Genomic DNA, 23,506 nt, shown 5'->3' with positions numbered 1-23,506 from the left:
TTCAGTTTCATTCTTTTCCTTGAAAAAAAAAAACATTATTTATGGAAAGAAGCCCGACGAAGAATATTTTTTTTTCTTTTTTATTTTTTTTTTGCAAATCTGCAGTTTCAAGTTGCGAGTTATATATAGTACTGTAGTTATCTTGCGTTTGTTGTGTTTTGCGTTTTTGCGCATTTGTGTTTCTTGCGAAGTGTACAAACCTAGCCTAGAAGGGGAGAAGAGTTCAAAACAGTAACCATCGACTAGTTAGATAATTACAATATTTTCTGTAAACAAATTACATTTATTAATTTTAAGGTAGAGATTTTATTTATTTGGCAGTTTTCTTAAAAAATTTAATTAAATTGCCAGAAAACTTGTCGTTTCAGAACATTTGTTTTGTTTAAGAGATATCCCATATATTTGTCACTATAGCTCTGTTGCCTTTTCTGTGTGATGACAAATTCTATTGCCACGTATTTACTGAAGGTTATTTGCTGGCTTTGTAATGTCACGCAACGAAGAACACATGAGTTAGCCTTTACCGCTATAAGTCTTAGAAATTAAATATCTGGTAACAAAATTGGTGATAAAAAATAAAATACGAGAAAATATCATCACGAATTCATAGGACTAGCCCTTAAATATAAGATTAATAAAAATATAATTAAATAGCCAACCTAGCAGTTTAGCATCAAGAAAAAATATTCTAGAGGTTACAGAACAATATCGCTAAACGGGAAATTTTTTAACGTAAACCGATACATTTGTAAGTTTAGAACCTAAAAAGTGAGGTAGTAGGTGAACATATCTACGGAAGGACAACAACCCATCTTGCTTTCCTTTTCTTCCTCCATATCTCCCCACAAACATTAGCTGTTTCCAAAAGTTAAGTCCTTTACTGATACAGCCTTGACGAAAATAATTATTAAATATTAAGCTGCATTTAGTGAGAAATTAGTTTACCTAATTCTTTTGACGCTAACACAGACTGGTGTATCGAAAATTCTCATTCTCGCCGGTCAATCGTGAGTGTTTCGAACATAAGATAGTTCAAACCTTATGGCTTTCTTACTTATAAAGTTTGCGTGTTTGTATTCGCGTTGTGTTTTTTCTAAGTTACTACAGTTTTTTTAAAAAGTGTATTTCTAAGTTGTGATAGGTCTAAGTTATGACTTTCCGTTTTTATGGCTTTTTTAAGTTGTGTGGTTTGGCAGTGTGTGCAGTACCTAGGTTATTTGTTTCTAAGTTATGATCGTTCTGACTTATGGCAGTTCTAAGTTGTGTAGAACGTTCAAGGATTCTAAGTTCTGAGTGTTCTAAGTTACGATGGGATCCTGGTGCCGCGCGGACGTGACCCCGGACTTCCGCGGGGAGCCGCAAGGTTGCCAACGGCACGGAAACTCTCTTCGAGACGGGAGGTTGAGTGAGGTTGCCGGGCCTGCGGAGCGCGTCGTCCGGCGCGGCGTCAAGGCCAACGGCTTTTCGAATGGCGGCGGCGCTGCCTTTTTTTACCCCGGGTCCGGGGCACCCGTCGGGCGACGCCCCGCTCCCCGCCAGTCGCGCCTCGAAGCCGCAGCAGCGACCATGTGCTCCCGCGTGCTGGTGCTGCTGGCCGCCTGCGTGGTGTCAGGTGAGCGTCGCACCCTCGCCGCCGAGACTCAAGTAGTTCCGGGCCCATCCGCTAGATGGTGGCTTTCATGATATACAAAACTAGCACAGATACGTCGATTGTGATAAGTAATGCATGAGCTGTCATCAGGCAAGAAAAACCAGTGAAAAATTAGTTCACTTTATTTTTGGTGGAAACGTGTTTTGTGTTGTGGCACACCAGAAATGTTGCATCACCTACTCATTTGTACAGAAATACTTCTTTAGTTTTCTTTTTTTGCACAGTAATTGTCTTCTACTTTGCAAATAGTCGTCGAGTATTTAAATTATCATTATAAAGCCAACAGTTTTTTTTTCCTTGTTAGTGTTTTATTGGCCCACCCACTACTGAAAATGATTTCACTTAATTTTGGTAGCCACATATTTTTTTTTGTGTGTGTGGCACACCAGAAACTTCTGCATATCCTACTCATTTATATAGAACATGTTTTTTATTATTATTACAAAGCAGCATTAAGTGTTGCCCGTGCGGTAACCCGGGCTCCGCTGTGCTGGCAAACAGCTCGCCTCAGTAATGACAGGTGTCACGGGACGTAACAAAGATACTTGCTCGGGTTTGATGGCAATGGCTTGGTGCCATCATGTCGCGCTTTTAACCCACGCGTTTTTTTTTATTCAAACTTAAAATAAACTTCTGAAATCACACGAGGGGAAGTAAGTATTCGGGCATTTACGGAAAGTATTTGTGGTTTTCTTTGCCAAGCCTTGATAGACAACTAGCCTTTCCGTCTGTATAAAGTTAATAAGTATCGCAGACCTTCGCGGCCATTGTCAGATGTTTCTGGCCTTGTTGGTTTTTAGCCGCGTCAAAAATTTAGAGGTATGCTTTTTTCGGAACATGTATTTAAAGGGCCTTTCACCCTACAGTATTCTTGAAAATGTATGTCTTAAAGGATGTCAGCCATTCTTGTTGGCCTTTTTGAATAGATAAAAAGGAAATTTTCAGAAAAGCTATCCAGTGTTTCATTGGGCGGCCGCCTATGTAATGTTTTTATTTTCGAAAGTAAACTGAGTTTGTAATTTTTTTATTTTATGCAATGGTCATAAGCCAGAGTTTACAGTCGCCTTTACACGTTATGTGTGATCCGTATGAGTTTAATTCACATGCAGTGAATTGGAGCGATTTAGAGGATGTTTATAACTCAGTGTTTTTCCCCCTCATGTTCCTTATTTTTTCTATGAGTAAATTTAGCAAGTAGGCATATCATCTTTGAGCCATTCCCGAAACTGTACAGCACCTAACAAAATTGGCAATTGTGACATTTAATGTCAAAAAAATTTAATGTTTAACTAAAGTACTAAAGATTAGCTATGCACTGCTATATTTATTTTTATTTGATTATATCATGAAGGTGAACTCCAATATTTATTTGCATCTAATTACAATAGTAAATTGGATCCTCTCCCTGAATAGTTTTTTTTATCTACAGAATTTTGAAAAGCTGTTCCTGAATTTGTTAACTACGCCTCAATGTTGTCTAAATATGACAATTTAGGATTTTTTCACCGTACAAGATAATGTGGATGCAGTTCGTCCTCTGCGTACTTTATATAGGATTCTGTTCTCAACATAAAGACAGCAGAAACATTAACTGATCAAACTATTAAGATGGCACAAATTCTTATTTATGAGAATTATTCTAGAGTGAAATTCTGTTTTAAAATTCCAGATATTCGTATTATTCTAGAACGAAGGTCCATTGTGTATTACGATCAAACAGTTTCGACAGATTTAAATGTGATTGGCCCATTTCCGTTCGTGAAAAAAAAAAAAAAATTCATTGGATAATTTTTTTTCCCCCTAGAGAAAACTCGGGAAAACAGTGTTATTTTTTTTTGTATATAGTATGTACAATTTATCGCGATAACGAAAGCCTGGGCACGTAACACGTCATGGAAAAAAAATTGTGAGGTCACCGCTTCGACGATGTTGTGTAAACGTTTTCCCAGAAGGTCCGTCATACTGATTCACTGAGCAAAGAGCGATGTGCGCGCGCTCTTTCTTTGTGGCTACGAACTTCGTAGCTGCTCCGTATGCCGACCTCGGAACCGCCTGTCTGCTTTCACTCACGGAAGCGGCCGGTTAGAAAGCCTATGTCCCTTCGGCCGTCAGACCCACGTGCTTGCCTCGGGCCGTCGGGCGGCGAAACACAACTGGATCACGTTGATGTCGGATCAAAAACATGTGGTGCGTAAACAAACTTCCGATTTCGGTAACCAGCATGATGCAAATAAACTTATAGTACGAAACTCTGAAAACAAAATTTAACGCAGAATTCTTTTTTTTTTTAATTCCGAGCGTGATAAACATGCGAAAATTGTTTTTTTTAAACTACACGCGTAGTTTACACGCCCGCCACTAGAATTCGCTGACGGAGCAGCTACGTCGACTATAGATCGATTCTGTTTTCAGAGCGAAAGGTTAAACTATATATTGAAAAGCCTCCGATAAAAGCGAAACGTTTTGAAAAAAATACTAAACCCCGGCGTTGATCCTGATTTTCGACAAGTAAGTTCATTGAAATACCGCCTATCTTGTTAAAATTCACTAAAAAGTTAATACTATAAATTTTCCCTTGTCTTAAGTGAACTTCGTTTCGCGCCATCTACCACAGATGGCAGCACCGTGGTTACACAGTTCCGTTTCATGCTACTTCCGTTCCATTCACTAAATTACTCCTACCAAATGCCGTGCACTGAGAGCTAAGATGTTTACACAACAAAAAAAGTCTGGAATAGCCTACTACTAGGTCTTGTAAAGTTTTCAGCACAAACGCCGCAAATTGGGCCGTTTCCGAGTTTGCCTGAAGTATATACCTACTTATACGTACTTGTTCCAGAAAGTAACATCACAAAGGCTGTTGTTCTAACTAGATGTGAAGTAATCAAGTAAACAAGTAAACGAATCTGTGAACTTCACGGTTACTTCAAGAAGAAACTTGGATATTTAAAAAAAAATGTTTTGTAGGTTCTGTTTTGAAATAACATTTTAAAAATTAAAAATTTGTAAAAATTATTATCACTTTATATTTTATTAATATTCATAAATCAAATAAAAAAATAATTGTTTAAAATGTTAATTAGGAAGTCTCAACAAAATATGCACATACACACCGATCATAAGTACAAAACATGTAATCATAGAGTAAACCATAATAAATGCGTGTGACATTAATCAAATGTAAGAAAATAACTTATTTCAGTTGAATATTGTTTTTCCAATAAAATTTATTTTCTGAAGGAAAAAATCGGGCTAATGCCGTTCTAAGAGGCCAGGCTTTGAAATCGCCCGGATTAGTGAAGTACGTCACAAGGGCAAGTTAAGTACGCAAGATAATGAGTACATACACAACTGTGTGCTTGAATTTAGACAAGGCCTTAAAAACTCGCTACTAATGTTGTTTTAGGATGTTTCAAGAATGTGGAAAACTGTGATTACGTAATTGGAGCCAAATAAACCGGACGATTACGAGGCAATGCACGCACATTTTCTCTTGCCGATATGGCAGTCATAAGATCCACTCAATGCTTTCTTATGGACCAAAAACATTGATGTTTTCAAAATGGTGCAACAGCAGTACCTCCAAAAAGTAAATAAAGTACTAGTACAGAGTTGACTCTCAATGATATTGAACCTTTGTGTGTTTTTTTTTTTTTTCGTAATCGCTGTACAGTATCTCAAACTTGACAATCATGAAATTGATTATGCCATGCTTTTAAATAACCATAAGTAATTCGCAAGTCAATAAACTATGTATGTTATTCATAATCATATGTCAAAATTCTAATCTTCAGTGTAGGTATACAATAAGTAAACCAATCGTGTATCAAATCTGTGTGGAATAACTAGGGGGATATTTTTTTTTTCCCGTTGGCTTGTTGAGGTACGTGTAACATTTTAGCTGATATAATGATGTGAGATTGAAGTAAAGAATATTAAAAGTTTATTTTCTGACCAAACAATGAGACTCCTTGCAGCTAGCACGCAGTCACCATATCCACGCCAATGGGCGTAGATCCCGAGAAGAGGTGGAATTGACAAGTCTCTCACTGAGGTAGCCCGCTTGCACTTGCAAAATGTGACTGTGGAACAGGGTGGATAAACTTAAACGTCAAAACTATGTTTTGTGGAAAACTTTCTGAATAATCCAAAGTTTTCTGCTTATTGAAAGCATTTAGGCCAAGTATGGGCGGTGTACAACATACAAGCACCCTATCTAGAGATTACTTGTGTCGGTTAAAACCCACACGCTAAACTCGGAGCACTCGTCCTAATCACCCCTCCCCTAGACACGAGCCTTCCTGGCGAATTCTACAGAATTGTATCCCTGACGCCAATTTGTCTTTTTCGTTTGACTATGATTCAGCACGCGCTACAGGATAAAAAATTAAATAAAAATTATTTAATTTTCGCATGTGTAATTTAATACTAAGTTTAGAGTTTCATAAAGTTGAAAATACGTAAAATAAAATATTTCATGACGAAATATAAGCAACACAGTGACTTTTAAAGATTGTTTTTTTTTATTTATCGGTTTTCGTTTTAGCGTATCGAAACTAAAAAAAACTGTCTTTCTGCTTCTTATAAAGTGTCTACTGCATGAGTATTTTCCTTTCCTCTTAGCTTAACACTCTCCCTCCCCCCTTTGTTTTCTTCTCGCCTGTTTTACTAATTATACCTAAACAGGCTTTATGCTTTATGAAGTTTTTCTTCTTACGAGTATTCTCAGTAATATACGTTGAAATGGCGATAGTTGCATTAGAGGGTTTCTACTGTCACAGTTCTGTCATCGCGTAAAGCTTGCAATAGTTGAGCGCGTTTCGAGTTCGCAGGGCGTTAAAGGCGTAGTGACTTTTTGCAGTACATTAAAAATATATATTACCTTTTAAAAAAACGTTTTTGAGAAAAAAATCGTAAACTACCAAAGACTAAAAATTCAAATGTTCATCTTGAACATTAAAAACTTATAGCTTTTAAAAAACTATAAAAACCCGCTTTTATCGTCGAATGTACTAAGATTTAAAAAAATTAAATTTAACTTTAAACGTGGGGTGCTTGATATCATTTGTCTTAAATTTTATATCACTAATTTTAGGATATAGTCATTACGCAAATGAAATAAAAGAACACCCCACGCTTTTAGTTATACAGAGTTGTGGTGCATTTTTTTGTCTGTTGGACACAAAACTTAGAAAGGTTAAATTTTATATTTTAATGTTTAGTTCTTTCAACGATAAGTGCTGGTTTTTTTTAGTTTTTTTTTATAAACGATAAGTTTATCATGTCACTGGCGAGTACTGAAGACTCGCTCACTTTTTTTTTTTTTTTGTTAAATCATCTATCGTCTCCTCGGCAGCGAGGTCATTCGCGAAAGTAACACACGGCAATACAGAACAGTTGGTATATTGGGGAAGTCCTATTCAAAGATTACCCTGTCATGGAGTCCTCTGTAACACCTCTGTCCTCTGTCCTCTGTCGCACCTGTGTTTCCGTACCATGTGCGTCTCTGCCTGAGGTAGAGGTGGGTCGCAAAGTATCAACCTGATACTTTGGAACTGATCCACGCCTGTATCAGGAACTGCAAACGAGTACACTTGAAAAATATCAAGTACTTTAGTATCAGTTCAGAATTCGCCTGGAACAACACCACGGCCAATGTGCGCAGAACAGGATCGAAGATGATGATAAGTTGGGCGGAGCTTGTGAAAGGGGTGGGAGCAGGAACGACGAATAAGGGATAAAGAAGGTAAAGAATGTAGGGGAGGAAGCGCAGGGGAAGGCGTTGAAGGAGAGGCGCAGAGCGAAATTGTTACAAGTCGTTTTGTTTATTGTCCTACTTCAAAGTACGCTCAGTGCGCAGTGCGTGCACCGTCTCGTTCAATAATAAAACTAATGAAATTTTAATATTAAAAAGTACATTAATACAAGATATAATATTTATATTTGTGCACCTAACAGCTATGAAAATGCAAATAAATTCTCAGTTGACACTAATAACAGATGTAATCAACATATGGACTTTCTTTTTTCGAAAACAATTAGTAACTAGTGTTTTTATACATTAAAAATTCACGATTTTATCAAAAATAAAAAATAAAAAACAGATAGGTACATTAGTGAGCATACTATATCAATGTTTACGTTTCAAATGTTTCTTCAGGTTAGTCGATGATGATTTATAACTCAGTTTTTGTTTACACAAATTACAATTAGCAAACTCATTATTTTCCGTGAAAAAATTCCACACAAATGAAGTCTTTTTCGTGCACTTATCCATTCGTTATTTCACTATAAAGATATTAACTACAAAGCATGACAGCCCGCAACATGGTGATACACGGCCAGGACGAACTGCAGTGAATGTTGAACTGATTGATACTGGCTGTATCAGGCGGGCATGAGAGTATCAGAGGTAGAGAATTACCGGGCGTGATAAATAATGTATCAGAATCTCCTTCCGGTCGCACGGTCTGCGTACGCGGAGCTTTGTTGCCTCCTGGGACCGTCTGATACAGAAATATCAGATACTTGTAACATGATACAATGCTGTATCAGTATCAGGTTGGAACAGATACCGAAAATTGCTGTAACAACCCACCTCTAGCCTGAGGACGGGAGCAGATAGCAGTTCCCGAAACGTCGCTTGTTTCTGTTTTGGTAAAACTATTGTGTTCATTTGTCTTTTCGTTTTGTCGTGTTTTTGTCTCGTTTCAACTGTTGTGCTGAATTATTTTGGGTTCAATATTTTTGTGTTGTCATCATTTGTGGGTTTTTTTTCGTTCTCTTAGTACATTTTTCTTTGTTTTTCTTTGTTCGTTGACCATATTCCTGTTACGGAATATTTTGTGGTGTTCATATTCTTGTTGACAACAGCAATTGTTTGCTTAATTTTGTGTGTTTTTTGTCTTTTTTGTGTATTTTTATTTATTTATTTCTTTATTTTATTTATTAGTTTTTCTTCTACAGAAAAAGTTCTTAGCAATGGCGTATGTCCAAAAAATTACATTAAGTCATGCACTCCCATTGCACAAATCTTTTAAAGATAACAGTCCTCTGTAAAGCGATCACCAGTGTCTCGCCACTGAGACACTTCGCTCCAGCTCCTCAGTCTCGTGACGAATAACATCGCGCAAAACAAACTCTCTTCACTATGTCATGTCAGAACGGATGGACGGATTAGACATAGGACATCGACGTCAGCACGCCACGAACAGGCGTGTGAAACGAGCGAGAGAACACGTAGTCGATCATTGCCTCTGGTGGAAAGTCTTTGGTATGCCCCACGAACCAGTTCTCTTTTCGGACTATTTTTTGTTCGAAAAATGTATTTCCTTGACGGGAAAAAATAATAACCTACTGGCAATTGGTTGGCAACACTATTAAACATTTACACTGAAGGCTCGGTATCATAATTATTTTCCTGCAAATTTAACACGCTAGCTGTTACATATTATGTTCCCTCGCAAATTTTCTACTGATATTTGCTATATATGACTTAATAGTAGTAAAATAAGTCACTCAAGTGTTCATGATCACTTCATGACCTTTTACATCTCTGAAATAACGTTTGGTAAATATGATGACAGCAAATTCAAGAGAACTAGCGTAATGAATCTTGCAGGAAAATCCCTCTGTGAACAGTAATGACAAGAAAATAAATTTTAAAAATTTTTCGTTTGATCTTGAGCCTTAAATTTACGTAGAAAGCTGGTTACAAATTATCCAGGAATTTTCGTAGATTTACGGTTATCTTCGTAAGTTTACGTGTACTTACTTTCAACGTGAGTCCACGTAAGTAACCATACTGTATTGAAATTAAATTTTTTTTTTTTAAAAAGGTCAAGTCTGCAGAACAAAAATAAAAAATAAATATTTCTTTACCTTGTTTAAAAATACACTCGACTAAAAAATAGCTGGCATCAGGAGAAGTTCCTACGAAGATCCAGTAATCTGAAATTACGGAAAAATTTTCTTTGTTGCTCTTTGATTTCTGACAGTATAACGTAGGTGATTCTTTGGATGACAAGACAGTTCATTTCTTTTCAGTGTAATGATTTTCGTGGAATGATCGCTTAATGCCGTCCATGAATCTTTTAAAAAAAGGGATGTGGCTGTATCATAGACACGGCCGTGTGTTGTACGTGAATACGTGTACGTAACAGGTAATATTTTCTATACAAAATATAAAATACGATTTTTTATTTTAACACCATATATATTCACTGTACTATTTTACACTAATGTTTTATATCCGCAATCGATAGATTTTGACGAAAGATGACGATTGAAACTCAAACGAACATCGTAACTTCTCCGAGTCAAAAGTTATACTAAATTGAAATCTCGAAACGCAGCAAAATGACCTCAAAATGGCTGCGCTTGCCCCCTCCACCGCGCACGATGCGTCACAGTCCTCACTTAGCGTAACGAATTCTTTGATCCTTTAGCCAACCAGTGGTGAAATTAAATTTTGGATGGAGATGATAGATATGTAGTGGCAACACCAAACTGTATCCCCCGATTTTGTTTCCATTTGTTTTTTTAATTGCCTTCCACTATGGAAGCAATTTTAAATACGTATTCACGTAGAAAAAAAAAAGAACTCGTTCTTCCAGGGATTAGAAAATGCCTTCCCCTCCCCCTTTTCACAGTGCTCGTTCCACAGGTATGGCGTCCCACTGCAGATAGCTGGCCGAGGCGCAAGGCGCAACGCATGGCCAATTGTGGCGTCGCGTTACTAATTGGCTTAGGTCAATTGACCACCGGACGAACAGCGGGATCAAAGACGCGATGCTGCGCAGTGGCAAGACACTGCACTTGCATTTCAGAGGATCCGTGTTCCATCCGTCCTGGTTTCGCTTTTCACGTAGTTTCTTGGATTCACCCCCCACTGTCGGTTTTTTTTTTTGTAAATGGAACTGAAATAGACATGTCAAATTACATAATTGTAATTTCCATGAAAACAACTTTATCGCTACAAAAATAGTGTTCGCAGTAATACTGGGTTCAGATTTTTTCCCGGGCATTTGTGCTTTGTGTTGTCCCAGTACCACCAATAGTTGAAGTTATTTGTAAACCTTTCCCTGAATTAACTACACACATAATTAAGCATTATACAACAATTAAAGCCTAAATATTTGATAATCTTTTCCTTGGTCAAAATACATTTATGCTTGAACTAAACATCAATTAAAATATAAAATTATGCACCAATTTTCATTTTTTTTTTTAAATACTCAATTATGTATCCAAAAATAACCATAGCCATGTGTTGTACAAAGTTACAATATCTATCTTGTAGTTTCCAAGAAATTGTTTGTGAGAGTACAGTCTCTTTTTTTTCTGTGCCGGCAAATGCTGGGGGGGACGTTTCCTTAATGTAGGTCATCTACCGATTCCTTCTACAATATCCCTGTTCTGTGTACGTTAACGTATCTAATTACTTCAAGGTCGACCACAACAGAAGTATGAACCCAAGTATTTTTTTTCAATGGAGTAAACTGTGCGACTGTGTAAAGGAAAAGTTGGGTTACTTACGTAAGAAGCGCATAAATGGCAACACTGCAATCTGCGAGCCTCGTGCTTCTTTCTCGCTTCTCGTTAGTAAGAACATTTCTAAGCCCTTGTTCATAATTGGTGCGTTCGCATCCCTTGCACAAAGAAATATTCATGGAATCTGGTGTCGTTAACGACCACGCTTAAGTTAAAAAATGGATAAAAAAAATCTTTATTATTTTCTGCTATATGGTAGTCTGAATTACAAACCACTCTGGTAATTATTATCGTTACCATAGGCCTACACTAAATATGGCTATACTAGTTATTTGTAAAGCCCCCTAAGGAGCCCATTGAAAAGTTATGAATACAACAAACACTTTGATTTAACATACACAAAATAATTACTTAAAATTCGGTTACTTTTAATATTGTGCAAATGAAAATTATTTATGATATATGAAATAATAAAACAAAAATTGTGCGTTGAGTCCACGCACGACAGGAGTGAAACTTCTTGCTTATTAGATATAAATAGGTATAGATTGGTGCCTCTTTTTGCTGTTTATTCCCACGATGCCTTTGCTCCTGCCTTCTTATTATTTTTTGACAAGATGTCAAATCACGACCTCCAGCTGAATAAAATTAAAGAACAGATAAACACTCAAATAGAACATCAATAACACTCATAAATTTTATCTCACAAGTCTTTTAAGTCATTTTCACATTTCATATCAAAGTGTTCACATACCAAAAATAAATTACACTGTAAATCTAACCTCTTTTTTACATTTTCCGTCACACTATTCACATAAAAATGAATGATACTTATAAAGTTGATTGCACAAATCATTAAAAATTTTCACACGAAAAAATAAGTTGTAGATGCTTTAAATAAAGTAAAAGAATTATGGTAGCGTCAATCGTTAGCCGTTGCGAAAATTGAGGAGTAGACAAGCATCGCTTCTACGTCATTCCTACCTCTCCCCTGCAGTCTCCTCTTCCAGTCGTTACAACTAGCATATAGCATACTTCGCTAAGTACATATTCCACCTTCACCATCTTCACATTCGACCGCTAGTACATGTGTTGGAGTAGCGTCACCTAACCCCCCCCCCCCTCTTACGTACCTAACAATTCCCCTCATGCGATCGGAATTTTCGTAACGCTCGAAAATTGTAGCCCCTTCAACAAAGAAGTTACACATCAAAAAAGATATTTGATAAAAAAAAATTTGATGAAGAACCTCTTAAAAACATCGCGTTGTGCAAGTTTCCAGAAAGGGCGCAAACCTGAAATATTCTGTGCCCCGAGGGTTTTTTTGCGTTGAGGTAACCAAGTCTCCTCACGAAACGTGTTGAGCCTAAACGCATGCAATAAGCGGGAAAACTTTGAAACATGCAATGACTGTTTTCCACCCTAATTGGTTTACCATTTGAAGTGAATATTGTTCGGTTTTTTTTTTTTTTTTTACTTTCGTACCGGAGAGGATCTTCGCGGGTACTGGGTACAGGCGTCGTAATTTGGGTACTTGTACTCGAATTCGGGTACGTATGGCAACACTGCCGCTACGTATAGTCGGTTGCGAAAGGCAGCTGCGGCATCACAACAGGAAGTCGGGCGTAAGTGGTCGCCACAGGCGGGCGAAGTAGGGGAGGGATGAGTGTCCTCCCTCTTCCCCCACTCATGTTTGCCATTAGCTTGCGGGTAACGACATTCGCGTAGCCGCGGCGCGTGACTTGGGAGGGGCCGTCGAACAAAGGCGGGGGCCATCGGACCGTGTAGGGGGGAGCCGGGATAAAAAAAAATCCTTTTTCTTAAGAGAAACAGATTCTAAATATTGATATTGTCAATATATATTATTATAGTATTGGTGATTATTTATTCGAACTATTCGAGCTTTCAAAAGCAGAATTCAAAAAAATAATTTATGTCTAAATGATGTATTGTGCTGATTCGTCACCCACATGAAGTTAAATATAATAAATATAAACTTTAAAAATATAAACATTATGGACTGTCGCCTCCCGTGTGCGTGTCTGCCATGAACTATGCTCCATTGTTTCATTGTTTACGTTTTGAGAGAGTCCTACAGACACAGTACTCAATGAACCAATTTTCAAATAACCGGAAGTGGGGTTATACACCTATAGTCAGGAAGCCGCGGGATTTATTTTCATATTTATTAATAATTAAATGCATTTTTTAGTAGAACTTTTATAATACGTAATTACTGCGTGTGTTTTGGTGTATGCACAACTACGTAACTTTTATTTTGGATTGTTTTTTATTGCGATTGTTAAGTTAGGCGCTTAGGCGCCAAATCTGGACCAATTCCAGCAAGGCGTCTGTACGCCAGATCTCGTTTCCACGGACTGAACCTGCGACACAATTTGGACTTAGTGAACTTAGAAATTTTGAAATAGCAATTGCCTTTGTTTTAGGCCTAGGGACTTGCAGCATCTTATAGCCAAACATGCAATACAAGATAGGCTGGGCTGCGTTATAGGACTGTGCGTGTGTGTAATTGCAACGCCGTAAGTGCTACACCGGCCGTCATACTGGTGTTCCCTATGCTGGCAGCTGTCTCCACCACGGCGCACCGCAGGTAACAATAATTTCTTGTTAAGCCACTGGAGGTCATAAACAAATATAAACGCAACCATCTAATTTTCCTTAACGACAATCTGTGTCCAATTGACAGTATGATTTTGCGGAGGTTTACCGTTGCAGTCAGCAATGTTGAGGTGAAGGACAAACACGTATCCCGGATCTGAACTCGGGAAGAATAATCCGGACGGGAATCGAATCTGGGACGTAAAAACCGCTGGTTAGGAGTCATGTAACTGCGTAGAACAAAAATTGAGCAAGTTAATCATTCAAATGTGCTGGACGAATATCTAGTGGTTAACAACGGCTATTTCCGAACCATTGCGTCAAACGTACGGGGGGAAAAATAGTTGTATATCACAATGAGTAACTATGTATACTTATAATTACACTTCCTGGTAAAGACCCAGCCCCCTAGTTAGATGTGTAATTATTTGATTTGGCGAACGCAGTAACAAAATTTATTTTAGATGAACTGTAACAGCAGAAGTCGTAAATAATTGCACTTACACGTTTATATCGACACAGTTGAATGTGATACACATGAAGAGACAAGTCACTAGGACCTCGACAGTGTCAATATTCATGAACAGCTGAGAGCTAAACGATTATTTTGATATAGATATTAGCGTTATGTATGTGTATATATATATATATAGTAAGAGGTACGTTAGAAGTGAAACTAACAGACTGGTTGAACTTCTACTTCAGCTCACTAACGGTACTGCTGCTGCCATCTGAGATTTCGGCAAACAACTAAATAGCTAAAATATAAAAAATAAATTCGCAATTCCAAAGACTTTCGTATTAATGGTAGTACAGTACAATTGAAGGCTATTAGTATAAATTGTTGTTTTGAATTTATATGGACCTGAAAATTCAGGATCTTCTGGCGTCAAGAGACTTCCGATCAGTATGTGAAATTTTCCAGTTGACGTGTCTGAAGCCACCAGACCTCGCCACACCCGTTTGAAACAAACATGGCGCCAAATAACAATGGTATTACACCACTCTATTTCTCATCGTGACACTCTCCTTAAAGCTCTGAGCGTTACACCTTTTTTAGTTACGCTTCTTTTCATTAGTATCTCAAGATGTCATCTCCTGGCGTATCCTACAGGCTGTAAAGGAATTTCACTCCAAAAAAACTTTAACATTTAAATGTGAAAACATTACGTATGGTTTTATAGGAAACCGATTTCTGTCGAAAAACCTATATAAAGTATTTTTTTGACTCTTCTTACCGCCTGCAAGTATGGCTACTAGCAACGCGGCCAAGAGAAGCTTGCTGCCTAACCCACAGGTCGCTCTCGTTGGAGCTTTACGTTTCTTTGTCTGGTGTCCGTGTCACAAGACTCACACGAAAACCTGCAACGTCGTCATGAGGTTAAGTGATAATTTACGATTAGAAAATATCAGTTATAATAAATCATGTCCCTAAAATTAGACTTTGTTTACGAAGTTACTGGTTAAAGAAAATCTGTCCTACCGCATACTCATATACACAGAGCCATATTTTAAGAACAGGACTAATTCATACTTTCAATTCCTAAGTACTCAGTCGTAAACTAGCCTTACGATTTTAGAGTTTAGCAAAATGTATTTAATCTGGCATTTTATGGTTTCACGTATTCTCAAATCCGGCATCAATCATGCCTCAAGCGGTCAGACGTTTTTTTATTTCAGGTAGATTCCTGATGTTTACCTTAGCATATGGTCATAATTTAGTTTCCTATGGTTTTTGGAAAATCCTGATTTTTATTTAATGATGAATGATGTACTAAAAATGCAGAGTGTCGATACGAAGGCTGCATACGAATGGTTTACCCAAAACTTTAAACCACATGATTTCAGTACGTGCCAGGACTGACATGAAAATTTGCCTTTACGTGCATGAAAACCATTAAATAAGCCCTTTGTTCACTATCAAAAGGTATTTTGGAAAACGACCAAACGAATCCTCGTGGTTGCAGGCGCGGCTCTGAGGTGCTACCAGTGCAACTCCCGCGAGAACGGCTACTGCTCGGACGCCGAGATCCACCGCGCGAAGATCCCGCCCGCCGTCTGCCCCTTCGACCTGGTGGAGGCCATCTCGCAGGGTCTGGGGCTGGACCCGTCCCCCGGCCACCCGCGGGCCTTCGCCTTCCACGGCATCCAGGAGCCGGCGCTCTGCCAGAAGATCTACTACTCCAGTGCGTGCCCCCGCCACCCGGCCCGGAGACGCCATCTTGGTTTCAGCCGCGCTCACCTGCTCGAATAAGGGCAGAAGAAAGCGTTCTTGAATAACTGTCAGGAGACGCCATCTTGGTTTCAACCGCGCTCACCTGCTCCAATAAGTGCAGAAGAAAACGTACTTGAACAACTGTCAGGAGACGCTATCTTTGTTTCAACCATATTCACATGCTCAAATAAGTGCAGAAGAAAATGATACCATACGTACTTGAATAACTGACAGTAATAGTCCTGAATACACCAGATCAAACCAAAATAACTAATAGCTTATGCGTAGAATACTCGATCAAGCCAAATGGGAGAGCTTAGTCAGTTACCAACCCGTTAGAAGCTACGTGAAACTCGTGACGTAACTCGGTTCCCATGTCTGAGTGACAAGACTTTTTTTTAACTGCGACAACAAGGAGTGACCAACGTGAGTAATTTTGAAAATGGATTAGCTATTCACGCATTGTCAACTGTTAAAATTTTTTGCACAGTTGATAGCGGTTAAAATTGATCCTCATATCTTCCTAAGATTACGGATGTTAGTGAATTTACGGAAACTGAGTTAACGGTCTTTTACTATGGCTTGATTTTCAAAATTTGGCTAGTTTCCCCTGTAAAGTCATTGGTTTTTAGTATTTAATTTTTTTTTTTTTGGGAATGGCTGTAACATTAGTAATACTGCTCGTAGCCACCATGTTAAGGTCTTTGTAAATATTTTGATGTGCGATGTACTATAAATACGATATATAAGTATGCGTTAACGAGAGCCCAATTTATGTTCTTAAAACTGTTGAAACCAATATGGCGTCTGTATGTTCCTAGTTCTCATTCTTAAGACTTAGCCTCACACGTCACGATGTTATTTATTTTCCTTTCATTAATTATATGTATGGATTTATTGTTTCACCCAAAAAAATTTCAGCAGATGTTTAATAATGTAATTCAATAACGATAAAAAGTCACGAAATAGTTCATATTTTTGATCACTTCTGTGATCATTTACAACTGTGAAAACAACGTTTTTTTAAGTATCTGGTAAAAGAATTTTTTGCCTAAAAAACAATGCAAGAGTAATTACAGAAAATGTTATATATATATGTATATATAGGTATGTATGTTTGTGTGAGTGTGTGTGTTAGTTCAGTAAAATAAATAATAGTTTTTTTTCCCAGGAGGGTAGTTTAGGTTAATATATCGTTACTAAAATTAAAGGTTGTTTTGTTTAGCTTACTTAAAATACATTATGACCATAATATATATAAATCCTTGCAATCTGATGTTTTTCCACGAGCGATCGGTGAACTTCGGAGAACTTCGGAGATCTTCGGAACTGTTAAGGGTGTGGCTCTCTTATCCCTGTGAACTAGAGGCTTTTATTTATTCACTCTTAAACCGAGCCATGGCGGTAGAGTGGTCAGATCACTCGCCTCCGTCCAATGATGTCATTAGGCCAACGCGTCGCGCTCAAGTGGCGAGGGTCGTTGGTTAGATTTTTATGAGCTATTCGATATTTATGAGCACTGGTTCTCCGCTCTGGTAGTTTGGAGCCGACTTTAAGTTTCAAAGGTGTACGATAGAATCCGAAAGTATATCAATTTATAATTTATGTCTTGACCATCACAAGCTATGAACTGTCACGACAATAAAAGAAGTGCATCCAATACATCATCGTTGTATTATAGGTATTGTCGCTTATTTGAAAATACCACATAAAACATTTCAAGTATTTTCATTTAGTGTGTATTTAATTAATTGCATTTTTTTTATTTTAAAACATTTTAATATCTTCTTTTTTACTTTAAAGCAAGGGTAACAATCTACACTCCTCTTTTTACCTCAGCATGGGGCCTACTGCAGTTAGAAAGTCTGCTTTGCGATGGTGCTGTTATCTCTAGAATTTTTGCCGTAAAAGTTGTATCGGTGGATGCGAAACGTCCGCTAGAATGCGTTGGAACCCAAAAGTCAATCTCGTTTAAAATGGCAGTTAGGTGGTATTTGCGAAGCGACTGTATGGACCCAAGATATAGGTCGTCTCAAGAGCTGATGTACAAAGCGAGTACGCTCGACGGTAAAACTCCGAGCTCGGGTGCAGCAGATTTTGGGTTCGAAACCCAATCCTTCCATCCCTGATTTCGTTTTTTCCTTGAGTTTTTCGAAATATTTCACCGAGATGTTATAGCACAATAGGTCATTGTCAATAGCTTCCCGCAATTTTCTTTACTTGTAACATTATGTCCATCTCCGATGACCTCGTCCGAACAGTGGCGGCCATGTGGGAGGGGTGATTTGGGGTATGCCCCCCCCCCCCAACCCTGCCCCATTACCCAAACCCAACACCAAACTTGTAATATTTAAAAAAAAAAAAAACTTTTCAATATGTCAGAAATGCATTAAAATGGACTAAGAGGCCAATATTTCTATAAATTTGTGACTCATTTAACTGGGAGGCATTACATGCCTACCACCAAAAAACCACTCGTGACATGGTTCCACTTAACCATCGCTCATTCGCCTCTCTCAAAATTCTAAGCTTATTGCGCCACTGAGTCCAACCTACTGCCTCAGTGATGAAGGCTTCTGTTTGGGTCAGTGTCAGTATTCGCCGGTTCAGGAGTCCAGGTGTTGTGTCTGTACTGCGGAGGGCAGTGAACAACCACCGAGAGATGATCATCTGGCCTAGTTGCACCCCATTCAAGGCCAATATCCATCAACCCATCATCGTGTTGTCTCATTGTCGACGAAACGGTAAACTAAATACCTGCATAAATATCTACCTAATCTATCTTCAGTGAGTTCCGGCAAATAGGGACTTTTGAAGAATGCACTGACAGTCGTTATAAAAACAATTCTACTAAAGTCAGCCTGCCTTACACCTGTTCCAAGTCACCACATATCACCTAAGGGCGTACCCATCACAAAATATAAAATGAGGGAGGGGGTGGGGGAGGATATTCCGAAATTCTACATCTTGCATGTTGTTGCTACAATTTCCCTTTTCAGCTAATGACTATAATGTTTCTTAAAGATGATGCTGTGTGTCTACTTCGTTATCGGTTTCTTTCATCAACCAACCCGTTAAACATTTTTCGATGTGTAACATATTATCTCTCGGTATACAAAGGGAAACATAATATTGACTGTTTAATAAATTTTAACATGGTGTGCAGTTTTTAATATACTTCCTAGTCAAAAACCAGATCCAAAACCGGGGTTTAGTACTTTTTCCAAGGGGGGGGGGGTTGATTTTATTGGAGCCTTTTAGTTGTATAGTTTAAAATTTCAGTCTCCTGCTCATATAATTCAATAGCCAAGGTAGGTGCTCCGGCAGCTAATTCTAGGGCGGGTGTGGAAACTACGTATCATTTGCGTCAAGAAATGTAGTTTAAAACACCATTTCTATTCTACGTAAAATTTCGTGTGCGAGTTTCTTATTATAAGTGTGTGTGCATCATGAGAACACATGAATTTGGTCGTCCGCCATTTTGCTAAATAACCTGGAATCTGTTACATGTAGCTGAAAACTTGCCCTATACGTTTTTTTTTGTCAGAAAATTATTTTTTGAACAGTATACATGACTTCTATTTTATCAAAAACAGTTGCTGAAATTTCGCCAAAACAATGTAGTGTTGCACAGCGAGTCGTTATGGCAAAATTTAATTTATTGGGTTTCGAAAAGTAATAGAGCAGCTTCATAACTGTTTATGTAGGAAATGTAATTATTGTAATTTTTATGTACATTTAACATGTACATTTATCATGTCCGGCGAGTATTAAAAGGCACGTTCACTTCCCCCCCCCCCCTTTTTTTTTTGTGAAATTTGTTGTTTGTGTTTGATTTATGTGATTCCCCCTTACACGAATAAACCCTGGATGTGACGACTCGTGTGGTTTGCGCAGACCCGCGCGGCGGCGGCTTCGTGGAGCGCAAGTGCGTGCTGAGGAACTCGCACGTGTGCGAAGAGTCGGGCACGGAGACCCCCTACGGCCGCGCCGACTACTGCGGCACGTGCGGCTACGACGGCTGCAACGGCGCCAGCAGGCCCGGGAGACACCGCGCCTGGCTGTTGCTGCTGGCGCCCCTGGCGGCCTTCCTCCGCTGGTGCTAGAGTGCTGTCTTGGGGAGCCGAGCTGGGAACCGGAGACGCCATCTTGGTTTCAACAGTTTTAGGCCAGAACAAAGTTATTGTCTATTATTACAAATTTGGTTTCTTAAAGCTAAATTTATAATTTAATGGACTATCTGAAGTTAATAATGCTGGCTTATATGGATAACTTAACCTGTGCAGTCATTGATGATATGTATTTAATTCATTTTTGAGAATTACTACAACAGTAAAAATACTGTTAAAAGACACCATATTTTGATTTTTGAAAATAAAAACTCTTGATTTGAGATATATATATGATTTAACATTGACTATTTCATTATTAAAGTATACAAATTGTTTTGACATAAAATTGTTGAAACCAATATGGCATTTTTATTTCCTCTCTATACTCCGTGGGCCACCCACAGTGCATCCCAGTAGACTGAGCACTTCGAGAATCAATTGTCTGTGTTTTCTTGAAATCGATAAAGTGGGTTTAAAAACAGTTGCGTTGCATTAAGAACCTGCCATATTTGCGCATTCACATCTGACTGATGCGTCGGAACCTGTTTTGTAGATGCCAATATGACATTTGATTGGTTCACATGACCTGTGACATCAGGTGCTGATGGTAGAGTCGCGTGGAACGAATCTGTGTGAGCAGATGTGACGAACTTGAACTTTCGAGGTCAGACAGGACAGTCAGCATCATCATCATCTCATGTCATGACAATATTCACCAATGAGAATCATGATGATTACAAACAAATTTTAAAATAGCAAGAGCATGATTATTTTCAAAAAAAATATATTGGATGTTTATATATTTTCATCTTGGGCACCATTTTGTTTTATTTGTTTTTCTTTTAGCTGTTTTGAAACTGAATACGAAGTACCCATGAAAATGAAAATAACAGGTTTGGTCCAAATATACATATAACTCTTGATTAATTTTTTTGTAAAGTATCGAAATTCCATTAATATATATTTACACTAATCCCTCTTTTGTATAAAGCTCTCGAGTAAAGCCAAGGCAATCTTCAATACTCCCTCTATGTATAATCATGTGAACCAGATGTATCAGAATAGTAGACATGCACGCTGCTACAGACACTCCGTCCGACAGCATGGTTGGACAGCATGGTCAGGCAGATCAGAGTGATCAGACTGATGTGGCTGCACGAATTTAGAAGATGTTTTATGCTGGAAAAACAATAGTGCGTAAGGGTGCAATGCGCGCTATGTCAATAAAATAATTTTCTAACCAATCATGTTTGACACATTTGCCAGCACTATAATTTTTTTTTTTGTGCGACAGCCTTTCTAAAAAGAAAGTTTTTTTTTTCTTTTTCCCATCGTTTCGCGGACGCGAAGATAATAAAATAAGCATTATGGTTATTTATTTAATGCTGTAATGCCTTAAGAATGTTTAATGATAAGTATATATAATAGAATTTTCAGAATGCAGGGTAAGAAACCAGCAACCATTTAAATCTCACACTTAGAAACTCTTATTAACTTTATATAAATATAAATATGCGCTTGAAACTCAGTTGTCCCAGATTTATTCCATAAGTTATCGCTAAAAATCGAAAAAGCGCTAGGCGAAAGTCTGACTTGAAAGTCATTCTACCCGGTAGGTATGTGGCCAGGTGGGACAACTACTACTGATTTTTTTTTCCGGTGGATCTGTTCGTAATTTGGTTTCTAGCAATCTATTCCGTAGTGCTCAGACTAGTTAGATTTAAATTTTTACTTGTAAGGTGGTATCGCATCTTGGGTGTAAGGCCTCTGAACTGACAAACAGTTTTTCCGCTGTACTGTGTGCTACGGAATTTCTAGTTGTGTCCCGAACATGTTGTGTGCTCTTTTAGATATTCGTTACAGTCGCGGATGGGGTAACTTGGTGAAGAATCGTGGAAAAAATGCCCATTTTGAGCTTTTGTCTGCCACGGTAAAAGGACTGGCAAAGAAAATGTGTATATATATGTACAAAACATGGACAACAACCAAATATTAGCTGTAGTCAAAATATGCATGTAAATTTTATATGTATATAATTTATCATCAAACCTTTTTATGTAATATAAATAAAGATAAATTGTACAATCCCCTGTGGTGAATTAAAATTTCTGTACCTTTATTTATGTGTCTTTATAGATAGTGGTGTGTTTGTGTTAGCAACTTTCAATATCCCAACGTCATTCCTACCATTAGGACATCAGCTTTTATTGAAATTTTGGTTGGTAAACTGATGCTGAATGGATATTTTGAGCATTTTTTTAACTACATGTGATCTGAAATATTTAATACTATTAGTGGTTCTTTGCCTACCTGGCATTGAGTGGCCAAGCTGCAGATACTTAAACAACCCTAGTTTTACCAGTAGTGGTAGAACATGCATCAAGTATCAGGGACAAAAATTGCAACAAAAAATCTGATGCAGTGTTAATATAATTTAGTTAGGAATTGTCAAGAGATGGCATGCTGTGGCATAGTTGACATTAATTTTTTACCTTGCTATGATCATATTGTTTCGCCTAAAACATTGCATAATTAGTGTTTAATAACATCAGGTGATGTTATTAAATATTAATTAGAATTTCTATTGTTAAAAACAGTCACTTTCGTTTTTGAAAAAGTTATTAAAAACTGTTCCTACAATGAAGAGGGGTCAGGAAGAAATGCAAGGAGAATTGGTAGCTGCTCAAGAGGAAAAGTGCAGTGTTTGGATCAACATATTGCAGAACATGACGAACTAGTGGCGCAATAGCTAGTTTAATTCGAGCAGGCCACTGAGCAGCAAGTAGTAACTGTAACTGAAGAATGCCAAAAAAATGATCAAGATAGCTACAGCTGCTACAAACTGGAAGAGTTCTTCAGGAAAGGTGAAGATGGAAGAACAGGGAATAGAGCTGTTACCAAACCCTCGTAATTATGTATTGAAAGTAGGATTTTACTAGTATCTGTCCATAACTTCCATGGAATCTAAGAACGAATCAATCGGTTTACAATAAATGAAAATATGATTAATAACCTTATTCAAAATGTCTTCACACATTGTCAAAATTGTAGTGCTAACACCGGATCAAATAGCGAATAACGAAATGCGAAAGTAGATAAAAGTATGATAAAAGTATGTCGACATTTACAAAAGTATTGGAAGAATACGAGGTCATATTCAGTTGCTGCCATCAGTAACCGATATAATTAATACCACTCCATCGAAAATATTCGTGTATCGCGATGTCAAGCAATCACTCACCAGCTATCTCTCGTCCCATCTTCCACAGCAGCACTAGAAAGTAATATAAAAGTTAAATGCGAGAACCTAGTATAAGAAGTATAACTTCAATATAAAAAAATATTGCCTTCAAGCTTCCCCTCTCCCTCTGTACAGTCCTTTCAAAACAACATTATATCTCATTGTTTCGCCGATAA

The 23,506-nt window shown here is 37.9% G+C and overlaps 1 protein-coding gene across 1 annotated transcript; it reads left to right on the top strand.

Annotated features, from left to right (window-relative positions):
- The first annotated feature begins 1,308 nt into the window (after positions 1–1,308).
- LOC134542890 (uncharacterized) lies at positions 1,309–22,208 on the top strand. Its single transcript, XM_063387475.1, has 3 exons — positions 1,309–1,612; positions 15,730–15,948; positions 19,875–22,208. Exons 1-3 carry the CDS (start codon positions 1,309–1,311, stop codon positions 20,081–20,083), a joined length of 732 nt encoding a protein of 243 aa, XP_063243545.1. The 3' UTR covers positions 20,084–22,208.
- The last annotated feature ends 1,298 nt before the right edge of the window (positions 22,209–23,506 follow it).

The sequence above is a fragment of the Bacillus rossius genome, assembly GCF_032445375.1.
Source record: "Bacillus rossius redtenbacheri isolate Brsri chromosome 9 unlocalized genomic scaffold, Brsri_v3 Brsri_v3_scf9_2, whole genome shotgun sequence".
Classification (NCBI taxonomy): domain Eukaryota; kingdom Metazoa; phylum Arthropoda; class Insecta; order Phasmatodea; family Bacillidae; genus Bacillus; species Bacillus rossius.
Note: the sequence above shows the minus strand (reverse complement) of the source record. Positions and strands in the feature narration are given on the sequence as shown.